This window comes from Lepidochelys olivacea (assembly GCF_965140295.1).
Source record: "Lepidochelys olivacea isolate rLepOli2 genome assembly, chromosome: 5".
NCBI classification, from domain to species: domain Eukaryota; kingdom Metazoa; phylum Chordata; order Testudines; family Cheloniidae; genus Lepidochelys; species Lepidochelys olivacea.
Genome location: NC_140415.1, coordinates 83,911,968 through 83,936,786, shown reverse-complemented (window position 1 = coordinate 83,936,786; position 24,819 = coordinate 83,911,968). Strand labels below are relative to the sequence as shown.

Sequence of the window (24,819 nt, the reverse complement as noted above, 5' to 3'; positions counted from 1 at the left end):
GGACTTCTCTTTTGTGGACTACAACTGCAGTATTTCACTCCAATAATAAGGGCAGATCATCTGAAGATTCTTTGCGATCTCTAAACTGAGAAACAAAAGGCAAGCAAATTCCCTCTGAGAGAGCTACTGTAACTGTTGCTACGTCCTCTGGTTGTTTTCCCTTGAGAAACCAACGTTACCTCAGTCTCAGCATGCTAGCTCTGATCCAATCTCCAACCGCAGCCAAACCCTGGGAAAAGATCAACTGCACTAGCCAGGTTGGATGCAACAGAACTTCAGAGGAATATCACCTACATATTGAAGGCAGCAGAATAGAAAAAAGGAAGGAAAATTGTTGCAGCCTGTATTGGAGAAGCAGAATCATACTCCTGGAGGGAGGTGCTGGGAGAAAATGTTGTGCCACCAGTTAGAAGGAAGTGACAAACACAACACAAACACAATAGAGAAGAAAGATGCACTTGTTCCTGTGGAAAAAACTGTCCTTAGTCATAATAACCTTGCATACAGAAGGTCTGCCTACCAGCTGAATGAGATTAGAGCCTTGTGAGCCAGGGGGCCCTGTGTGACTGTCATCTTATGTGAAAATACTGTTTATGTATTTGACTTCCTTTTCTTTCACGAGACCTGTGTGCTGGAACCAATTTTGTATTTCCAGTTGTTGTCAGCCAACAGGTGGGTAGGCAGACACTCAGGTAGCCTGAGTTATTTAGCAATCACTCATCCAGCAAATGGACTCTGCATATTCTGCACTTTACAGTTCTGCAGGGATTGAAACCTGATTCTCTCACTTCCTCGGAGGGTGTCTAACCCCTGGGCTATAGAGCCAATCTGACCCTATTTGGACTATTTAATTATTTTATACACAGTGGAACATTTTCAACAGAAGAGACTGAGAAAGTCTGCCCCAAAACAGTCCATATCCCAGTGGTTAGGGCACTCATGGGAGATAGGAAACCTGGATTCAACTACCATATCTTCCTCTCCCATTCTACATGAGAAAGGGCTGACCTGCCTTAGGTACTTAACTTCAGGAGAGGGATCTTGGCAGAGAATCTCAAGTGGAGGGAGGTGCCTTCCATGAGACACCTAATTCCCTCCTTGGTAGCTAGCTTAGGCAACTCCTGGCTCAGCATGCTGGCTTTTGTGAATCCCCTTCTTAGGCACCTAACTCTTCCTATGCATCATATAGGGAGCCTAAGCTCCTGGCCAAAGGCTGTGGACTCCAATGGATAGCAAGGTGCCAAAAAGTTAGGTGTTGCAATGATAAGTTTAAATCCCTTTTATGGATTTAGCCCAAAGTGACTAGCCCAAGGTCACAGAGAGTTCCTGGGGCAGAACAGGGAATTGAACCCAGTTCTCCAAAATTCTAAGCTAATACCCTGACCATCCTTTCTCTTCGTAATGCTGAATATATTCAGTGCAACAGAATTGCGGCCAAAGGCAGGCCATAGCCATAACTACCCGTTCTCTCTCTTCACTTTTATCTTTTGTATCCCCTTGCTCCACAGATACTCAGTACACCTTAAACTTTTAGCTACATTACAGATTGTAGCCATTAGTTTAAGTAACTTTTATATGATTAATAGTTAAAATAGTGTTTGAAGAACCATTTGGAACACAGTAATTTTTTTTCCTCTCCATCTCTCTCCAGCTTGCTTTCTGTAATCTTCCTTCTGTGAATTTTGATGTCCTCATCCTCATTCATGTTCTCATTTGTTTTGCATTTTGTTTTCGTTTCACGTCTCTGTTTTCTTTGGTCAAAAGCCATTTCTGTTTTTCAGAGCACTGACATGACTGGTTCATATTCATTATTTGTCTGACAGGAGCCTCCCACAGGCTTATACTCCACTGATTTCGGTCAGAAACCACTTGTCTGTTCGAATTTCCAAGATCACGGTCTACATTCAGGGAATATTTCTTAAGGAGGAACCCACTTGCATAATCAAATAGCAGTGACCAAAAATCAGGCACATTCTTGCCCATACAGGGAAACTCCTTCAGGGACCACTTCCAGCTGGGTAAATATTCTCTCTTTTTCATCTCTGACTATGCTCTCATACAAGAGATATCTTCCCTACTGTTTTAGTGTGACATTTTGGTCAAACTGCTGGAGGACCTAATGTACACACAGCCTTTGAAGTCACCATGTCAAATGGAAGTTACTGTCTAAAGGCTATATTGTGTAGTGACATAGATAGGCATGTAGACAGAGCAAGTTCTTCCCTTCTTCTCCCTGAATGCACTGTACTTCATAGACCCTGGTTCAACTATCTGCCATATAGCTTTTGGCTTAAGACCCTTCACCAAGAATTGATTTCAGGCTGTATCTGTCTTTGTCACTGATAATTTTGAAGCACAGTGCAACAGTCTATCAGAATAGAAAATGTGTGACCAGATGGATAAAGATCTACACACTCACAAGAGAGCTGTTTTGAACAAGAGAACAAAACTGATCTTAAATATATGCTGAGAATAGGAAGGAAATTGTGCACTGATCTTTGGATGATTGTCCCTTCTTCAGCCACAATCTGTAAAGAAGTACTACCCAGGTCAGAGCCCGCTCTTCTCCACCAGTGCAATTCTGCTGCATGGAAAGCATGAAGGCAACGTACTGAAGCCCCGGAAGGGAGGCCACACCCCAAGTTTCTCTAAAGGGCGTCCTGGGGCAGGCAGATCAATTTCCACCCACCTCCACTGACCCCTCCCCTCAGAAGAGGTGAGGAAGGGGCAGCAGTTATGGGACTATTAAGTCTGCAGTAGCAGTGCCACAGAGCAGCCCTGCCACCCACCGCAGCCTATGAGGGAGGATTCTCTCTCTCCCTAAGGTCTACAGAGCTCTCCACTGCACAGGCTGTTTACTTGAGCTGTGGCCTGAGTCCAGGACTGGACCCTCAGTGAAGGGAGAGACAAAGCAGAGGTATATGCTTTATGAGAAAAGCAGTGTTGAAAAGCGGATACTGTTTTACTTCTTTCTCAGCCACACACTGGAACATGAACAATGCTGACTAAATGGAAAATTTGCAGGTGGAAGAAGCAACCCATTTAGACAAAATTATTTCTTCTCCCTTTTTTCCCTAAAAAAAAAAACAAAACAAAAACCCAGGAAAACTTTGTGTGTGTGTGTGTGTGTGTGTGTGAATAGTCTGACATATGAAATCTGAAAAATTCAGGAGTTACACAATTACGGTCTCCCCAGCACATTGTACACACAGAATTTAGCATTAAAGCTGACACCACATACCACACACCTAAAACAGGGCAAAGTTTGACTGCTAGAGTAACCAGGACTGTGAATTTCCTGACCTTCATGTCTGTAAAATACCAACCTTATCATTGCATGGTACTTTGACTTTAATTATATTTGTGACCAGTTATTTAACAGTAATGATCAAGGTATTTCACAGCAAACTGAATTGGAAGTTTTAGGATAAATTGTATTTTCTATTGCAAATATTTTGGAAAGTTTTATCTCAGACAGGGAAGTACTAGGACTCAGCTCTTCCTGTAATAGTTGGTCAGCCTTTATTTTTAGTTTTCAATTGTCAGTATTTTTTCCCCTTTTGTAAAGGAAGTGTAAGGAACTGCCAGTACTAGAAGCTGAATTGCCTTATTTACAGTTCCACTACAATACACACAATTGCAGTGAAGGTTTGTAGCATTGAGCCTAGTCCAATGCTTTGAGGGCATAACAGATGATAAGGCTCAAGCCTATGAGACTGAAGTCAATGGAGCTATGAAAATTTACACCGGCTGGAGATCACTGCCCCATGGCACTCAGCACCTTGGAGGAGGTTCAGCGCATCTCACAGTTTCAGAGCAGATTAATCAACAGCCCTAGTTTCAAGTATTCCGTATGTGGATTCATTTTTCACTAACCTCTTAGAATGTTTTGGATCTTTGTAGAATCTCGTGGAACCTTCCAGACTTTCTGAGAACTGGATTTTCCTTGAACCTCCTAGAATGTTGTCAGCTTGCAGTTATATAAGGGCAGGGTATTGCCAGTCAGTCAGTGAGATATAAGAACAAAGTGAAGTTAAGTGAGAGCCCAGCTGCAATACTGTGAACCTTACTTTGTGTAACTGTGAAAAAGTACTTGTGTTTTAAGACTTGAAGAGTGTAAGTAGCTACTAATAAAGGACATATTTAATAAGACATCAGACATATCTATCGAAACCCTATCTTAATACTATCACTTCTTTTGCCATGCTTAACATGTAATGTTTGATGGTTTTGTAAGACTGCGGAACATAGACTTTGCTGTCGGATTTGAAGATGTCATCGCTGCTGCCTAAGAAATGGCAGAAAACTTAGGAGTTGAGTCGGTCTTCAAGGAAACTCGTATTCAGCGGAAGACGAGACAGTTTGGTTATAAGGGCAAAGATGAGGTGATGGAAAGCTTGGAAGAAAAATTCAAAAGAGAATTTTTCTGCTTGCTCATTAACACTGCTCGAGTGTCCATTGAAGAAAGATTCAGACAAACAAAGCACCACAAAAAGACCTGGGGAGTTTGTATGACCTTAGTAAGCTGCCAGTGGACAGGAAAACACTTGTGAACAATTGTACAGACCTTCAGTGAACGTTGCCACCTGGGGAATGTTTGGACATCAGTGATACAGGGTTTTTATGTTGAATTGGACATCAGTCACATTTTTCCACACGGGAAGCACTCACCATTCCAAGTTCTCCAATTTACTCATGATGCAGAGCTGACGGATGCTTCTCCTAATGTGTGGATTGCTTTGAGGATTCTGCTCACGCCGCCAGTCATAGTCAAAAGTGGTAAGTGCAGCTTTTTCAAGTTCAGGCTCATTAACCATGTCTTTGATCGACGATGGCTGACGAGAGTCTGACATCACTTGTTATTTTATCACTTGAAAATGCCATTGGCCAGTCTTTGGCTCTTTCTGACGCTGGGCTTCAGTTCGTAAGGGCAAAGGTGAGAAAAGCGACCTTTAGAACTAAAGACCTAGGGTTAATATTCTAAGGCTGTCACCTACTGTAACACTATTTAATATTGGTCCACCCAATGTTGGTGCACAGTTCCATTTCTTGATGTTAGTACATTTCAGTTATTCATAAAATTAAAAAGTTTTCTTAAAGTTAAAAAGTAGTCTTAAAATTAAAAAGACTATCACAGGGTTCAAAAAAACAAAAAACCAAAAACTAGGTAAATTCATGGAGGATAAATCCATCAGTGGCTATTAGCCTGGATGGGCAGGGATGGTGTCCCTAGCCTCTGTTTGCCAGAAGCTGGGAATGGGCAGGGGATGAATCGCTTGATGATTCCCTGTTCTGTTCATTCCCTCTTGGAATTGGCACTGGCCACTGTTGGAAGACAGGATACTGGGTTAGATGGACCTTTGGTCTGACCCAGTGTGGCTGTTCTTACGTTCTATAAGTTAAGAGGAAACTATTTTTTTTTTTAATTTGCTTACATAGGCATGAATAAATAGAGATTTACAGATACTAGTGTGACAGGGATAAATCACATATGGAAATCATTCACCAAAGTTGTGAAATGGCCTACAAATGCAATAAAAAATAAGGTATTAAAAAGTTTAACAAATGGTGCGGAGGGTACCGACAATGCTCCTCGCCTGGGGCATCATTTGGTCTAGGGCTGGCTCTGCTCACAGACCTTTTGAGAGTCACCTACTAATTCAAAACCAGTTCTGGGTTTCAATTTTCATTTAAGACTCAAGAGCAACCAGTTGGGTTTGGCAATGTTCTGCATTAACAGCACTCTATGTCAAGACTGATTTCTTTCCTCCTCGCATTTGAAACTCCAGTGTGGGTCCAATGCCCAGGAATATATGATGACAGCAAGGAGCATATAATGTTAATGCCGTAGAACCATAAGCAGACTGCACTGATGCAATTCTTCTTACAATCCTATGTCCATTAAACCAAGGGCAAAACTCTGAGGGTTTCAGCTATATATATTATTCAGGGAAAAACAGCTCTAGAGTTTTTATATATATTACAATATACAAGGAAACTGAGGTACAAAGAGTGCCCATGGAATTCCATGCAGGATGATAGCCATGTCTGGAATATGATGCAAGATGCTGAATCTGCAGTTCCATGATATTTGATTATTGGTTAGGTTCTCCCTGTGTTAGTCCCCTAAAATCAGCTAATCTGTCCCACTGAATTTTCCCCAACTGTTTCACAAGGCTGAGGGAAAGTTATTCATCCACCCAAACCAAAGAACAAACAGAGGGTTTGGGCCACCCATGAGGTGGTCCTGTACCTCCTCATTAGTGTTGACTTGCCTTCCAGCTCCACTGGAACCACATACCAGATCTTCCTTTACCAGCAGCTGCCCCAGGCCTTTTCACTCCTGGGGTGAGAGTGCACTGCACAGAAGAGGATCACAGAAAATTTCATACATATTTAGGGTTTTCCAGATATTCTTCACAAGCATGGCAGGAAAACAATGTATCTCCCTTCTGTCCTTTCAGCAGCCATAGATACTACACAGACAGTTATCTGCAGCGTCAAGGGAAATTGCCACTTTTGTGCACTGCAAGCAGGAGATCCATGCAGAGGGACCTTTTTAGGTGTGGATCTGAGGGACACAATCTGGAACCATCTTTACTCAACAGTGTAGGGACTCACTGCATTAGAGGACCCATTAAGGTGTATGTTTCCTTTCAAAGGGAGTGCACACTTCAATAATAATGACACACTGACAGCATACTGATCAGTTTAAGTATGGGTTGATTTCTATTCAATACTATTCCATATATTGCCTATCAAGGACTAAACAAACAGACATGTGCATAATGGCAGAATAAGCACAAGTTTAGAGTGATATCGTCTCACAAAAACTATTTTTACTTGTACTGTGTACAGCTTCCTTAATATAAATGGAAGACTGCCATCTACTGTTGATATCAGTATGTTTTTTATATATACAAACTTCGATATATACTTTCAGTAGGGCCTGCTCCAAGTCAAAGTGAAGTGAACTGGCCCATAGTAGCTAGTGAAACAGCAAGAACTAGATGGCTCTTTTTTAAAAAATGAAATAAGGTGACGTAGGTTGAATAAAAATTACTTTAAATAAGATAAATGTCAGGAAATCAGGTTGCTTGACACTTGCTTATTAAAAAGAACAGGAGTACTTGTGGCACTTTAGAGACTAACAAATTTATTAGAGCGTAAGCTTTCGTTGGCTACAGCCCACTTCATCAGATGCATAGAATGAAACATATAGTAAGAAGTTATATATATGTGTGTATATATATATATACACACACACACACATATATATATACATACAGATAAGGTGGAAGTTGCCATACAAACTGTAAGAGGCTAATTAATTACAGTTTGTATGGCAACTTCCATCTTTTCTGTATGTATATCTATCTATATCTGTATCTTTTCTTACTATATGTTCCATTCTATGCATCCGATGAAGTGGGTTGTAGCCCACAAAAGCTTATGCTGTAATAAATTTGTTAGTCTCTAAGGTGCCACAAGTACTTCTGTTCTTTTTGCGGATACAGACTAACACGGCTGCTACTCTGAAACCTTGCTTATTAAAGAATTTCAGATTGAATTTTAATTTACAAAAAAGTATAATAAAATAGATTGTTAATGTATAACTACTTTCTAATTTGGAAGAATGACAGGATAAGGCAATTTTGTGAGTCAGAGTGAACATTTTACATTTTATGTAGTTAGTTTTGCTACTACATTCATTTGAATAATCTAACTAGATTTTCCCCCCCCAATCATTTCTCTCTATCAAAATGTATCTATCTCCCTCACTGACAGTACTTATATCAGGTTATTCCAAATAAATATTTTTTTAAACTAAAATGATTGGTTCCGGCAATAAGATGCACACACAGCCATGTTATTACTGATCACCACTTTGAATGTAACCAGCCTCTATTTTTGATAAATGCCTCAGTAAATCAATCTATGGTCATAACATGCAAGTTCTTTAGCATTATGGTCTACTTAACATAGCACAATTTGTTAGGCTGACTAAGTTTCCTTGCTCCAGTGTGATCCAAATAGCCAAACCCAATACAGTCTTGTGTCACCCTTGCACATTAAAAATATAAACACAGACTCATGCTATCTGTGAAGGCTGATAATTTATTTAGATATGCCTTTAAGAACCCTCTCATATGCTACCAGTGCACTATCGTACAGCTAATGACAATTTCAGAAAACAGATCTGTGGTGCAATTTATACTTAAAAAGATAACTAGACAGTATAGTATGTTTTTTCACCATTATTTTGTATTAGTTTGTCAATATATTTGAATTTATAAATAAATATTTTCAGGACTAAACACTCTACTTCTATTTGTAATTATTATTATTATTATTTAACTTTGCAAAACCTCCGAAACACAAACATTTTCTCTGGAGTCTTTTTTTCAGACTTGACAATACCCACTGCTGGCAGAGATAAAAAGAGTACACCTAGAATATTTTTAGAAAACAATATGGGACTTTAGTTTCTTTGGAAATGTAATCCTTCCAAATGAAGAGAAGGGTCCTTCTGAAACACAGAACATCAATCTTGATTTTCTCAAATTCACCTTCCCAGTTCAGAGTACAAATCAGTGGACTGAGTTAATCTTTGTTTCCTGCCAAAAGGATTCAATATTTTCTAAGTTTAGTCTGAACAAGAGATTTCAGCTACTTGTTTTCAGGGATTTTGTGCCAGGAAATTAATTTTGTTTTGAGAAAAAAGAAAAAAGAAAAGATGTACTTTAGTCCTTGAAGTTTCAAAGCTTTCGTGTTGGTGTATCACAGTAAGGAACATTGTCTAGTAGCAGATCTTTCCTGGGTATAAGCACTGTAACAAACAAACAAAATCAGTAAGAATAATATTTTATCATAACGATCTACAAAAATATACATGGCCTTTAATATTTTTACAAGCAATGAATAAGCACTATTGTAATTTCCTAAGCCAACAAAAATGTACTAACATTTTACCTTCTGTTCATCAGAAATCTCTTCCACCTCCTCCACCTAATTTGCTGTTAAAAACATCCTTGAAAATATTTTAACTGTCTATCATTGCTACATTTAGCCATTTCTCTTGTGAAGACATATTAGCAAAACAGGATAGCAAATTATAACGTTTCTGGCAATCCTGATTCTAATGTATTTAAAACATACTTTAAAATATACAGACACCTCCTTTACAATCTGTAACATTTATCAATGCTGTACCTGTTCTTTTAAGAACAGCAGAAAAATCAAGCATCAGGTGACATTTATTGCAGGAGAAAAGAACAGTGTGTTGGATTTTTCTTGGCTGTGCACTGTGCTAACTGCCCTTGGCTCTAATAAAGTTTTGACCATCTGGCTCCTTGGATATCCACTTGGGAGTTTGCACCTGAGGGCTGTCAGATTTGTACAACTGGCACCACTTACAAGCTGAGGCACCATGGTCGCAAACACAATCCTGTACTTTGACTAGTCAGGCAAGTACTAAACAAAGGTACAGTAAACTTCTAAAACACTCCAAATTCCATTCCATGTGTGTAATCAGTCACATCTCATCCAAAGTATGCTGTTTTTCCATATATTATAGAAAAAGCAAGGAAATTGCTTCCCTTGAAGCTGCATTTCTTTTTCATTTTCTGGCCATGGTACTAAAACAGTATTTAACACATTTTTAAATGGATTGAATAATATTTTGTTTGTGTTTTACCTATGAAGGAAACATTTGTGCCCCAGTGTTCACATGTATTTTTTTCCTCTATGTTTTAGGGACAAGACTGTGTGCATGAGAGAGAAATACAAGTATCAAACAGAAGAGAGGAGGAAGAACGGACAAATAAAAACAACGATGAGTCCGGTGGCACCTTAAAGACTAACAGATTTATTTGATGCATCTGAAGAAGTGGGGTTTTTTACCCATGAAAGCTTATGCCCAAATAAATCTGTTAGTCTTTAAGGTGTCACCGGACTCCTCATTGTTTTTGTGGATACAGACTAACCCAGCTACCCCTCTGATACTTGGACAAATAAAAAAAGACTCCTAACCTCTCACTGAAAAATAAAGTTTGGCACACATCTCACCCATCACTATAGCAAACCCAAAGTCAAAACCATCAGGATGCATTGCATATTGGGTAAATTAGGGTGAGAAAAGCTCTGCTTGTATCAGTTTGCTCTGCAAAATAAAAATAAGTTGACTAGCGCCAACTCTCTTGTACAACAGTGGATAATTTGACTTGACAGGCTGCACAGCAATGTCTCAAAAAATCTGTTTGGTGAGATTCTGAATAATGTGACTAACACAAGCTCTTAGCTGCAAATCTCTTTTTGTTAGCATTTTAAAAACTTTTTTCACACATGACTGTCCAGTGCTGGCAGAAATAAAAAAAGAGTACACCTAGGATATTTTTAGAGAACAATATAGGACATTAGTTTCTATGAAAATGTAATCCTTCCCAATGAAGTGCATCTTAATATCCCTCTCTGCACGACAGCATAATATTCTGATCACAGTTTCATAAACTCTTTAATGGTATTCCAAGAACAACCGATGAGATCAGGAATGTAGTCAATGCCACAGAACTGTAGGTCCATCTAGTTCAGCATGCTGGATGATAGTGATCAGTACCAGACGCTTCCGAGAAAGGTGCAACAAACCAACTACTGGATAGTTATGGAATACCCTGTTCACAGAGAAAGACTCTTCTTAGCCTCTGGCACTTAGTAATTGGCCTATTACCATGAAGCATAAGGGTTTGTGTATGCTTTCTAAAAAATGCTTTGCTTTTATCCCATCTAATGTAACCATTAATTCTTTCATTATGCAGCTGAACATCTACTTTCTTTTTTGAACTCCAAGCTCTTGGCCTCAAAGGTATTTTGTGTCAATAAGTTCCACAACTTAATGATGTATTGCGTAAAACAGAGATGCCTTTCCTTTTATCAGTTTTAAATTACTGTCTTTCTAACATCCTGGAATGTCTCCTTTTTCCTTTATAATGTGAACGTGTAAACAGGAGTACCCTATTTACCTTTATTACTATTCATTACATTCTGAACCTCTAGAATGACCCCTTTGATCCATCTCCTTTATAACAATTCCATTTTTACTTAGGAGAACCTAAAAATAAACAGCAGAAGAATAAAGAGATAGACATGCCCAATTTCTTTATTGTTCTTGCAAAAAGGGGATTTCAAACCATAGACCACAACTTCATATTTGGGTACAGGGATCCAAAGCCTTCTCAATCTGACATACAGTCCAAATCACACACTTAATGCATAATTTTCACACTTTTTTTTTTTTTAATACTCAGGCTGACTTCAGCTGGCCAGTTAGACAAATATGAAGAAAAAGTAAAAATTTTCATTAAGGTGGTGCTTAGAGGCCCCATCATGCTACATGCTGAAGAGGCAAAGCTTGAACTCATTCAAGACTGACAGAGAGGAAACACTAACAAGTTAGAAATTCCAAAGAGACATCCTTAATGTTTTATGTACCATTACGCATTAAGGAAGTTGACAGAAAGGACGACACCTTGCTTAAATGAGTTTGTCAATGTTTATTACACAAAAGAAGAGACATAAAAATGATACAGGGAGCACTTAGACTTTCCCTGTAACCTGAGTCAGATCTAGAACACACTTCTGACATACATGGATATGTGAAACTGATCCACAATGCATGGGTTTAAGTTTTATTGAAAATAGACAAAGAAAGTTAAATACATAAAAGGCACTCATATCAATTAAAGTTTCAGGATACAGAACTTCATGATGTTGACTCTAATTTAGTTTTCCTACATGGGAGATAAATGACTCCTAGAGCTAAAGGCCAGCCTCTACCAATCCCATTCCTTCTCCCTCTCATCCTTGTTCACTCTTCATTGACCCACACTCAGTCCTCATACATTATTTCCTTTTCTTCATTCTCTCACCTTAGCAGAGGGATGGCCCATCTGGGATAGAATTTAATTTCCCCAAATGTAGGAGATGGAGAGGAGCTGCTTGAGACTGTATCTATTTTCCCCACAGTGGTGGCAACACAAAGCAAGAGCAGGTGCCTACAACAATGCCCATTTCTCCAGCAGATGCAGAAAGAGGGGGGAAATGGGCAATTTTTATGGTGATAATGACAGAAGGAGTCCCAGCAAGCTCAGAGCTGGCACAGGCTTCCCCGCAACAGGAGATGAAAGAAGGAAGAGGGTGAAGGCTCTCCTGAAGCGTGTCACAGACTGAGCTCTCTGGCACTTCTGGCACATGAACATGTATGCTTAGAGGGTACATCAATCACATGTAGGACTATGGGAAACTTGAGGGCCTGTACAAGACTTTTTCGGGGTTTATACTGGTTCACTTTTTGAGTTTGACAATTTCAGATTTGAATTAACCCAATACTGCAAAGTTTTGACTGGCGCTGGGTCAAAACCAATCAAGCAAGCATCACAAATCTTCCACCAGACACCATAATTCAGCCTAGCCTTTCAAATCTAAATGATCCTGGCCCAAGTTTGGGATAAATAATATACAACACGAAAACAAAAGGAAACACACACCCTCAGTTTCAGGTTTTGTCACTGACGTTCAGCACAGTTCTAAATACCATTAAAAAAGAAAAAAAAAAGGAGATGCTGGGCAGCTCTACTTACTCAGAGTGTCAGAACCTGTGTGAAGTCCCTGTATAACAGATGTTCTGAGTAGAACTTCAACATCTGAACCTATTTTCATAAGCTGGTAAAAAAAAAACAGAGCAATTAAAACAGTGCAAAATTACTCTTGTAGACATTTGCCATGTTTGGTAAGTATATAAAAATACTGACGACATTTGATTTATCGTCTGAATAATAGGACATCTTGTATTTACATAGTGCTTTTTATCCTGGAGGATCCCAAAGTGCTTATGAATCGATACATCACTCACTCTGGTGTATGGTTGCCTGGGATGGAAAAAGTCTACTGTTTGATAACACACACAGCAATAGAAAATACTGTATTTAATTGAAACTGTAGGAGGATATTTAGGTAGGTGGATTACCAGAGAAATTATATTTTAATTTGTGTCCAATTATCCTGAACTCCAGGAGGAACAGCTTGCAAGAACTGTCATCAAGCAGTCAGGTTCTTTACAGTTCTGGTAAGTTTTGGACTTCTCTCCTTTCTTTTCCTCCCCAATCTGAGAAGAGGAGTCAGTGGTGCCACAGGAAGGAGACCAAAAGCAGTAGGAGTGGCTGGGGGAAGGGGCAGTCCCCCTCTCCCTAGAGATCAGCAGTATTAGGAGTGTGTGGTTACAACACTGTAATCCTTTTCCTATCGGAGAGGAAGCATGACAGAGGTCTCCATGTGCATGCTCCTTGCCAAAGACAGTACTTGTTAATTGGCTAGTACTTATCTGTATGCAGCACCTTCCTGCAATGTATACAGCTGCACAAGTGAGAAGCCTAGGGGGAACAGAGTTTCTTACATTGCAAAATTTCTCAGGTAGTTATTCTTCACTTCTTGTCCTAAAAAGCTGTTTAATGTCATGGGCTGGAAAACGTGCTATAATCTACTCTGGCAGTGGATGAAACAACAAATAAATATAGTCAAGATTTTGAAAAATGGATGCCTGAAATTAGGCACCGAAGTCTATACATGGATACCTGAATAGGAGGCCTGATTTTCAGAAGTACAGAAGTGCTTGGAGCCGAACAGTTTTGATTGTGTCTGTAAAGCACTCTTTGGTCCAATTCTTCTGCATTAATGGCACTTCAGCATATAAATGCACAATAAATTATTAAACGTGACAGGTTGTGTTTTTTTCCCCCACCATGGATACCATCATGGCCTTGCTGGAGACCAAGAATTTTATCCACTGATGTTTCACTCAATGAATAGGCCAATTAACTAGCATCAAAAGAAGAGTCAATATTAAACATGTGCACTTTGTAGATCACCACTCCGTACTAATGTAGCTTTGGAAATTTCACCTGGCATCTTATCTGTACATCAGTTAAAACAGTGTCATATCATTAAATTAAAAAATAGAAGACAGAACTTGATGCCTAGGACACACGCACAGAAATATTGCTGCTGTTGCTGAGCAACAATCAGACACGTTACAGAGAGTCTTGAACGAATGTTCAGAAGCGTTAACGTCAGTGATATGTGGGTGCTAGGATGCAAAGTACTGAACTGATTGTCTTAGTTTGTTTTTTTCTACAATATATGCTGACATATAGATGTGGTTTCTTCTAAGTCCTCCCCTCGTGGACTCAGGAGGAGTAGCATACATATGTCTACAAGAGGATTTCTAAAGAGAGAATTCAATGAATTGGAAAATATGCTGAATTAGAAGAGTGACAACAATTAATTCACTTCTTCAGCATGTATGGTAAAATAAAACCTCCAGTTCACATTGTTTCAGTGTTAATAATTGCAGGCCCAAGAAAATTCATAATCTTACTGCTAATTAAAAAGACTTTGCAAACAGCTGGAAGAGTCTGAATTATATAGTGAGCTAAAAGGATTTTCTACACTGTAGTCCCTTAATTTACCAGAGAGATAAAGAAAGGTGAGATAATTAATGCATCTGTATTAACAACTCAATCACAAGCACTTCATTATTTGGGAGGAAAGGAGTTTGTGATATGATATGAGTCAGAACTACTAGGCTCTATTGCCAGCTTTGCCAATAACAGACTACATCTACACTAATGAGCTAGGGGGTGTGATTCCCATCTTGCATACACATACTCATTCTACTTTGATGTGAACTAGCATAAGTACATGTACACGAGCTGAGAATCATACCTCTAGCTCATAGCATAGATGTAGCCTCACTGTGTGACACTGGGCAAGTCACTTAACCTTTGTGCCCCATTTCACCCATCTGTAAAGTGAGTATAAGCGAGTCATTCATAGATTTTAAGGCCAGAGGGCCCACTATGATCATCTACTCTGATAATCAGTCTAATACTTAGCTTGACTGCATAAGGAGAAACAAGCAAAATATTTGCACTAAATGGACAATTTGGAAAAACAATTCTAATTTTGTTATGAACTTGAAAACAGGCAGAACAAAAATGGCTTTGAATTGTAAACATGGAAAACTGTTTCTCTTGCAGTTTTTAATGTGAAAAGTGACACCTGTAATTTTTACATAAACTGAGGGTGAAAGCAGGACACAAAATAGAAAATAAGTTTGTACACAAAGTTTCATGAAATTAACATTTTGAAATTCACAAAGCTCTGGTTGCGCTGCTCAATTAATGTTTGCAAAGTATTCTGAGATCCTCTGATAAAAGATGCTGCTATGTGAATGTAAAGTATTATTAGACTTAATAGTATAAAATGGAGAACAGCATCACAATGAAAATACCTCTGCTATTCTCTCAGAAGAGGTCTCATCTTGATGGTTTCTGAATTCTTCATTTATCTTTTGTCTTGCAGCTAAAGGGGGCAAGTAAAATAAAGTTGTTTCGGTTGTTTTTTTTTTTTTTTTTTTAAATTTCCTCACTTTATTATCAGTTCTTTGTCATTGGCTCAAAACCCACATTCCTTAGCAGCTAAAACCCATCTTCAGTAGACAAATTTGCCCCTTGTTTGTTGATGCTGCTCTACAGCCATGGTCCTTTTACTACCTATCCACTTCATGTTTCACTCAGACCACAGCCTTGTACTTCAAGATCTCTGTGGAACTTGAGTGATAGCATGTTTTATTCCCACACCAATCACACCAGAAATGTGTTGTAATAAGATATGTTATTAAAAAAAGAAGCTCAAAATACTACTATATATCACTAGTATTTGTATCTGCTCAGTTCAAATATGCATGTTCACTGTATGATGGAGTTGTGTTACTCATTTTAAGAGCAACCATACACAAAGATGAACAAGTTGGGTGTTTGGTAGCCTAGGACACGCTCTGATAAGGCTGAGATTTAACAAGACTACAATTTTAAAATCATGGTTCTGTTCTACTTAACATTTTTTCATAATATTACAGTTTACAAAATTATTTATTAGCTTGATTCTAGCCAGAGATGTAATTTAATCTTTGGGAAGAAGATGTGAGTAAGGGGCAGCATGGATAAGGGAGAGATTCCCCCTTATTTCTCTGAAATGGGTGAAGGGGAAAATCACAACAATTTGAGGCAAATACACTTTAATCATTATTTCCCTCCCTGCCTTGTTCCTCTATTCCAGACCTGCTCATGTGAGTGACAGATTGCTGCCATTAACAGAAAAATATTCAACCATTTGTTTTAAGGGAAAAAACAAATGTACAAAAAATGTACAAATAAATGTACAAAAAAGGGACGAAATTGGCCTTCCAAGCTTTATGAAGTTCTTTAACAGTTAACTAAATTTATTTGCAGAGTATGAAAAGTTGCATTTGGTTGCCCAGTGGACTGCTATGCACTAAACAAATTTATTTGCCTTTCACAGGGCTTATAAGAGATTGAAATCAGAGCCCAGGGTATTTTGTTTAAAATAGACTGTCAACTCCCTAACAGTAAGTGATGTGTCCCTCTCATCTCTGTGCTGGGAAATAATCTATGAAAATCATGAGATGAAATGAGACTATTACAAATTGACATTGTTTCTCTGCTTATTAATATACACTCCAGTGAACAAATGAAAAAAATTACTTTCTGAAGAGATGAACTACTGAGCTACTGGGACTGATATTTCTTTAGCTCAATATAACTGAAAAGCATTTTGAAGCACTACAGGATCCACAACCACACAATTTGCTCAATGACAGGATGACATTCTTAGCCCACTAATTTTAGACGGAGGATGCTTCATATTTGAACAATTCTCTGAAACAACATATGCAAGGGAAGGAGGCTGATTATAGTGCTGACCTTTTTCCTTAACACATTTAAAAAAAACGTATTAAGGGAACTATAAAAAAAATCTCCTCCTTGCTTGGCTCCATACAGCTCATCTTGCCACCTTCCACTCTCTCCAAAAGGCTGCTGTTAAAAAGTTTGTTCCTTTCTTACACTGTTCTAACCATGCTAATCTCCCATGTACCTTCAATCTCTCTTACTTTTCTTCCACATAGGGCTGGTCTACACACAGTTACTGTGCTAATATAACTATTCTGGGTTACTAAAAAATCTTCTAAGTAGTAAAGGTAAAGCATGACCCTGAGTGTGACTGGTATAGCTTAAGCTTTTTAGAACACTGCACAAGACCAAGCAAGCTTAAACTACGCTCATATAAGGAAATTAATATCTGTCTGTGTCCATGCTAGGGAGCTATATCACTTTTTTAACTCATATAGTTATAGCAGTACAAAAAGCTGTGTAGATCAGCCCTTAAGGTATAGCTTCTAAAACTCACTTTCAAAGCCCTGTATAATTACACCACTGGCTCTTCCCCTCTGTCATTCCCTTCTGCTCCCTGGCTCTTTCCACCCCAACCATTGCTTTTGTAGTCTTCTCTCTCTTTCCACCTGGCACCTTCTTCTATGCCAGTGCTTACACTTAGTATAGAAGAGATGCCTTTCTAAGTCACCCCTTTTTCCTTCAAATCTCTCCAAAAAATAGAAATAGAAAACAGAAAAAGAATACTAATTTTCCCCCAAGGCTTTTCAACAACACCTTTGCAGTGAGAGCTGATCTGCTTCAAAAACAAATCATCCTCCACTATATTACAAACTTGTTAAAAATACCTGTAACCAGGTACAGTCAGGACCAGGACCATTTCTTCTTAGTATTAGAACAGAGAGCGCTCAATAAAGTTTTGTGAGGCATGCCTGGGAGTTGGGAACCTCAGGGCTTCTGGTTCTGTAGCAGCCTGCCAAGTAGAGTGCCCCCAAGTTGGAGGCTTCCAGGGTCTACTGCTCTGGGGCAGTCTGCCCCACTCCCTCTTGTGAAGAATTTGGAAATATTTTGGTCTGTGTTCCCAACTGGAACAAAACCAAATTTCAAAATATTAAAATCCTCCGTGAAACAAAATTACGTTTCTCTGCACAGCTCTAATCAAAAAAGTGATCATGATGCATCCTCTTATTCTAGTAACTCAAAAACACTGACAAACTGAAGTATTTAAATGGATGAGGTTTTTTTCTTTGTTTTTGCTTAGGTAACCGAACAACACAGTAGTAGTGATCTGTTCTATCACACTTGTGACTCAAGTTGATGACCTCTTCCATCTGTGGGGAAGGTATGAGTATCAGAGGGAAAATTACTTTTTGTAGTGACCCAGCCACTCCCAGTCTTTATTCAAGCTTAATTTGATGGTGTCAAGGCTGCAAATTAATTCTAGTTCTTCAGTTTCTCGCTGAAGCCTGTTTTTGAAGTTTTTTCAAATTAGGCCTGACTAAAGACTGGGAGTGACTGGGTCACTACAAAAGTAATTTTCCCTCTGTTGATATTCACACCTTCTTGTCAACTTTTGGGAATGGGCCACATCCACCCTGACTGAATTGGCCTCGTTAGCACTAACCCCCAACTTGGTAAGGCAACTCTCATTTTTTCATGTGCTGTATATTTATACCTGTCTACTGTATTTTTCACTCCATGCATCTGATGAAGTGGCTTTATAGCCCACAAAAGCTTATGCCCAAATAAATTTGTTAGTCTCTAAGGTGCCACAAGGACTCCTCATTGTTCCATCCGTTTGCTCCCTGGACCAGCAGGGCATACATGCAAACTTCACTCACAAAAGAAGAAAGAATGCTTTGCCCTGTTTGACTGAACCCCGTAAGCTGATTAAACAACAGCAGGTTCCATCTAGTTCAAGTCCCCTCAGACAGAGGGATGATAGTTGCATTAAGACAGTGGTTCTCAAAGCCGGTCCGCCGCTTTTTCAGGGAAAGCCCCTGGCGGGCCGGACCGGTTTGTTTACCTGCCGCAGCCGCAGGTTCGGCCGATCGCGGCTCCCACGGGCCGCGGTTCGCCGCTCCAGGCCAATGGGGGCTGCGGGAAGTGGTGCGGGCCAAGGGATGTGCTGGACGCCCTTCCCGCAGCCCCCATTGGCCTGGAGTGGTGAACCGCAGCCAGTGGAAGCCGCGATTGGCCGAACCTGCGGATGCGGCAGGTAAACAAACCTGTCTGGCCCGCCAGGGGCTTTCCCTGAACAAGTGGCGGACTGGCTTTGAGAACCACTGCTCTAAGAGACCTTCATGACAGGGGCATGCAGAAGGGAGGAGGGTCCTTAGAGCTTTTGTAGAGATGCAGAGGATCCACTAGGAAGACAAAAATTCTTACCTTCTAAGGCTCTGGCATCATTTTTAAAAACCTGTTGCCGTGTTCTGTGCAATGCTCTGAAAAGCTTCAAAACCTATTAACAAAATACAAGTCAACAATAAATGTGTTTTGTTTGTTAATAGGATTTTTTAAATAAAATTAATATTTTTGCAATTAAAAAGGTATTTTGTTTGCATTCTATTGTTTCCTCCACAGCAGCTGGAGACGACTCATTCTGTCAGAAATGTAATCTCAATTCTTGATCAGACTTTTTTTTAAGATAAAACAGAGATATAGAACACAGAAGAGATGACAATTCTGGATATCTAAAATACAGCAGAACCTCAGAGCTACAAACTGAGCGGTCAACCATACACCTCATTTGAAACCGGAAGTAAGCAATCAGGCATCAGCAGACACAGACACACACACACACACAGGCAAATACAGTACAGTACTGTGTTAAATATAAACAACTAAAAAAAATAAAGGGAAAGTTTAAAAAAAAAGATTTGACAAGGTAAGGAAACTCTTTCTGTGCTTGTTTCATTTAAATTAAGATGTTTAAAAGCAGCATTTTCCTCCTGCATAGAAAAGTTTCAAAGCTGTGTTAAGTCAATGTTCTGTTGTAAATTTTTGAAAACAACCATAACATTTTGTTCAGCATCACGAACAACCTCCATTCCTGAGGGTACGTAACTCTGACGTTCATCTGTAACTGAAGACACAAAAGAAGTTCTGGTACTATTTCAAGTGGCCATTTTGACCTCTATGGCCCTACTCCTGCAAACAGACCAGCACAAAGGCACTCATGCCTGTAAAGTAAAAGTTTACAGGATATGGGCTTACAACTGTACAGTAAAAGCCACCCAATTAAGTGGCAATCATGGGTAACATCAGAGATTTGTTTTACTATTCAATATTAGATACTACACTACCAAAAACCTGGACCAGCAGAGACTACAGTTCTGACAGACTATAGTTCAATAGTTCTGAAATACTGACAGAATCAACTCAGTTACAGGAGAGTGTCACAAAACTGAATGAATAAGATGACCTCAAACACCAGCTTGGAAAGCTTATGTCCAAACATTACATTTTCAATAGAACCACTTAGTGTAAACATAAAAAAAAAAATGTACAGCAAAACCCATACAAGATCAGTAGGTATTGACATGTCTTTGGTCAGGAGAATTCACTCAAAAAGACTGAATAATATGATGCAAATACAGATACAAAAAGTTATTACAATTATTATTATTAAAGGTTATTATAAGCATGCCTATGCTTTTACTGAATTTTAGTAGATACTTATAAACATCATATGTTTATAGAATAGGGTAATTCATATGCTTATGGTTTTGGTTGAAATGTTCATGCTAATTAAGGAAATTCCTAGGAAATCTCTGCTCTCTGTCAACCAAGGACAAGCACCAGAAGTGTCAGAGGAGGATACCTCCTTAGCCATAAAGCCATATTTATTACCTTCAAATATATTTACACAGACTCTGGAATGCATCTTTAGAGCATCTAGTTAGTTTTAACATTCCATATTTTCTTATATAGACATCTTTCAAATTATAGTATAAATGTGTTAGTTACTGAGTTGTGCCTTGTATAGAATATTTATTAGAAGTGTTTAACCTCAAAATGTAAGTGTACTACAAATGGTAGGTTATAAATCTATGAGTCATTTGGTCAAAAGGGTGAACAACCAACAAGGGGATTGTCAAAGAACAGGGGACTTCCACCCTGTAGAAGATACCAGTTTGGTATAGACATGATTTTTATCTCAAGAAAACAAACATTGTATGATATTTATGTTTTAGAAAGAGACCTGTTTGTGTCAAAAAGTGAAGGCTTTAGTCAGGATACTCCAAAGGGAGGTGGTGCTTAGAATGTATTATCAGAGCTGTAAACTAAGTAATACAAGTGGGTCTCTTCATCCCACCTCTCGGGGGTGGGGTGGGAAGCCCCTTAATTTTACACCCACACAAAGAATTCTAAAAATATTCTTATTTAAACTGATTTCTTTTATAAACTTTCTAAAATCCTTATTCTTTAAATGTTAAGGAGAACTTATGTGATTGGGAAATGTTTTACAGAAGTTATTGGTTACTTCTAACCAACAGAAAAGGTGAAAGCTTTTCTTGTCCTCAAATTCCTAAGATGAACAACTTCTTCAGAGATGCAGATTTGCAAGTATTATATCTAAATGCAAGCATTAATGCCTGCACCCTAGTATCTTTAGCATACTGATCTACAGTTGATAAACGCAAAGTAATGCACATTGGAAAACATAATTCCAACTATACATATAAAGTGATGGGGTCTAAATTAGTTGTTACCACTCAAGAAATATCTTAGGAATCATTGTGGATAATTCTCTGAAAACATCCACACAATGTGCAGCCGAAGTCAAAAAAGGGAACAGAATGTTGGGAATCATTCATAAAGGGATAGATAATAAGACAGAAAATATCATATTGCCTTTATATAAATCCATGGTATGTTCACATCTTGAATACTGAGCATAGATCTGGTCATCCCATCTCAGAAAAGATATATTGGATATTGGAAAAGGTTCAGAAAAGGGCAACAAAAATTATTAAGAGTACGGAACGGCGGCCATATGAGGAGAGATTAATAAGACTGGGACTTTTCAGCTTGGAAAAGTGTCGACTAACGGGGGATATGACAGAGGTCTATAAAATCATGACTGGTGTGGAGAAAGCAAATAAAGAAGTATTATTTACACCTTCTCATAACACAAGAACTAAGGGTCATCACATGAAATTAAACAGCAGCAGGTTTAAAACAAACAAATGGAAGTATTTTTTTCACACAACGCACAGTCACCTGTGGAACTCTTTGCCAGAGGACATTGTGAAGGCCAAGACTATAATAGGGTTCCAAAAAAACAAACAATCAAAAAAACCAACCCTCAAAAAACCCTACACCCCTAGATATTAGTGAGGATGGGCAGGGATGGTGTCCCTAGACTCTGTTTGTCAGAAGCTGGGAATGGGTGACATGGGATGGATCACCTGATAATTACCTGTTCTGTTCATTCCCTCTGGGGCACCTCGCATTGGCCACTGTCGGAAGACAGGATACTGGGATAGATGGACCTTTAGTCTGACCCAGTATGGCTGTTCTTATGTACAGTACAATATTAACAAAAAGAAAAGGAGTACTTGTGGCACCTTAGAGACTAACAAATTTATTTGAGCATAAGCTTTCGTGGGCTAAAACCCACTTCATCGGATGCATGCACTGGAAAATACAGTAGGAAGATATATATATATATATATACACACACACACAGAACAAGAAAAAATAGGTGAGAGCTCTCTCATCGACGTAATTAGTCCACCTCAATGAGAGGCAGAAGCTACGTTGAGGGGAAAGCATCTCCCGCTGACATAGTGCAGTGTCGACACTGCAGTAAGTCGATGTAAATTACGTGACTGGGAAGGGGAGGGATTTACACCTCAGAGTGACATAAGTTATGTTGACTGAAGCTGTAGTGTAGACAAGGCCTCAGGCTTACAGGCACAGGATAAGCAGCACTGGTGCAGCCCCCACAACTACTCCAGCATGGGGAATCGGTGATTTCTGAGGGCAGGCTTGAGAAATCAAGCTCAGGACTCCGCCATCTGCCCCAAGCTGGGCCTAAGCCTGTTACAGCACCGGGCCAAGCTCCCCTATCATCGCAGTGCGCTGGAGGCCGCAGGTACGGCGGGCGAGGGGAGATCATGGGCCTTGCCCTTGTCATGGGCCTTGTGGGGAGGGACATACCACGGCCCGGAGCCGCCGGACCCTGCCCTACGCAGCCTGTCACTGTCATGTTGTTCATGCTCAGCAAGCGGGGCATCGCGCATGCGCGCTCACTCACCTCCGCCCGACTCCCCATCGCCGCAGTCGCAGGCCTAGCGGAACCACGCCCACACCCTCCCGACTCGCTCATGAGGAGCAAATCGGCAGGTCACATTCCAGCCCCTGTAGCGTCTCAGCACCGCCTCCTCTGCCGCTGCTAGGGAGCGGCGTGGCGGAGAGAACGTTACTGGACGTACCTGCGCCGAACGTTTCCTTGCACTCCGCTGGTGGCGGCGGCGGCGGCGGCGTGGCTACTTCCGGGTGCAGCGGGCGTTTGTGCCCGCTAGAGCCGTGTCCCCTGAACACTGGTTCCGGACAGAGCTGTGCCCCGGAGCCGTGAGCTGGTGAGGGGCCAGAGGGCGTAGCTAGGCTGGCATAAGGAGAAAGAAACGTGATTGGCTAATAAATTCCCCGTGTTCTACTCTGTGGCCCTACGCAGGCGGTGCTGCTGCTGGGCTCCCCGTCCAGGCAACAGGCACAAGGCAGAGTCTGGGACCCCGCAGCGCTGTCAGGGGTGCCCTGTCTGCCCAGCTCCGTACTGCCCGCCCCAAGCCTCCCAACGGCAGCAGGCGGGGCCCAGCAGCCACGAGATTGGCTAAAAAACATGAGATTTAAACCTGGTGGCTGTTGTTGGGTGTGGCCGGCTTGAGGCCGCCCTCTGGAAGCACGAGGGTTAGAAAGCGACATCTCTCCCATAACAACGTGCCTCCCGGAGTTTGGGCTTTAAGAAAAGCACCACACATTGCAATGTGGCTCTATGTGCTACTGCAGGCTGCTTGTGCATAAATTAAACTGCACCTTTAATGCACGGGGGCCCATGCCAACTTGCCTGTACACCAGCTGAAACACTTGTATGCATGTCAATGGGAGTTGAGTCAGACCTTGAACTAGAAGTAGTGAGTTGCACCAAGCATCTGCAGGGCCCGATTAACCTTTTGTGGGGCTGGCTCCAAATATATCTGTGGGCCCCCATGAGGGCAATGGCACATGGCGGGGGGAGGTCAGTCTCCGGAGCGAGGGGTCAGCCAGAGGCAATGGGGTATGGCATGGCAGGGGAAGCCCCACTCTACCCAATGCAAGGGCACTTTACAAACCGGCAGTTGCCAGATGCACAGTGGGTTACCCGGCCGTGTGCTGCCAGCAAGCCCCTTCTCCTCGGGAGTGGGCCTATGCCACACCACACAGCCCCCCCGCCCAACACCCCATGACTCCCTATGGCCAGAGGTCTCACAGACCCACTATACCCTCTGTGCCCCCCAAGACCCACCCACAAATGCACAGCACCCTGCATACCACCACCCCTGCCCACAGCCCTACCACTACTGCCCAGCATCTCCCACAGAACCCACACTCCCAACACACACACACATCTTCCCCACCCCTTCACAGCTCAGCACCATCCCCAGATTTCCCACAGACCCACTCCCCCAAGCCCTGCCTCCCGGCCGCACTCAGCAGCCCTGCTGGGAGGCGACTGTGTCTGCCGCGCTGAGCCGGCAGCGCAGCCAGGGCTGGTCCCAGGGCCAGTCCCAGGGCCAAGAATTGCTCTGGTCCCTCGGGAGTGGTGCGATCAGCCAGGCCAGAGCTAGTCCCGGACGGGGTCCCTCAAGACGCACTTGCCTGGAGGGGCCCAGCCAAGCCCTCCACACTGTTTCCCCCACCTACACACATACCAGTCCCAGGAGGCTCAGCTCCGGGGAGACAGGTGGGGCCCCACAGGTGGTGGGAAGCAGAGACTGTCCAGAGCCAGAGGTACACTGGGGTCCGGCCA

General features: G+C 40.9%; 1 protein-coding gene across 1 annotated transcript; it reads right to left on the bottom strand.

The window, feature by feature from the left end:
- Nucleotides 1–8,098: 8,098 nt before the first annotated feature.
- On the bottom strand, nucleotides 8,099–23,560 carry LYRM7 (LYR motif containing 7). Its single transcript, XM_084628386.1, has 5 exons — nucleotides 23,068–23,560; nucleotides 19,191–19,263; nucleotides 15,344–15,414; nucleotides 12,636–12,717; nucleotides 8,099–8,830 (listed from the first exon to the last, which is right to left on the bottom strand). The coding sequence occupies exons 1-5, from the start codon at nucleotides 23,137–23,139 to the stop codon at nucleotides 8,760–8,762; spliced, it is 369 nt and encodes a 122-aa protein (XP_084484512.1). The 5' UTR covers nucleotides 23,140–23,560; the 3' UTR covers nucleotides 8,099–8,759.
- Nucleotides 23,561–24,819: the final 1,259 nt, after the last annotated feature.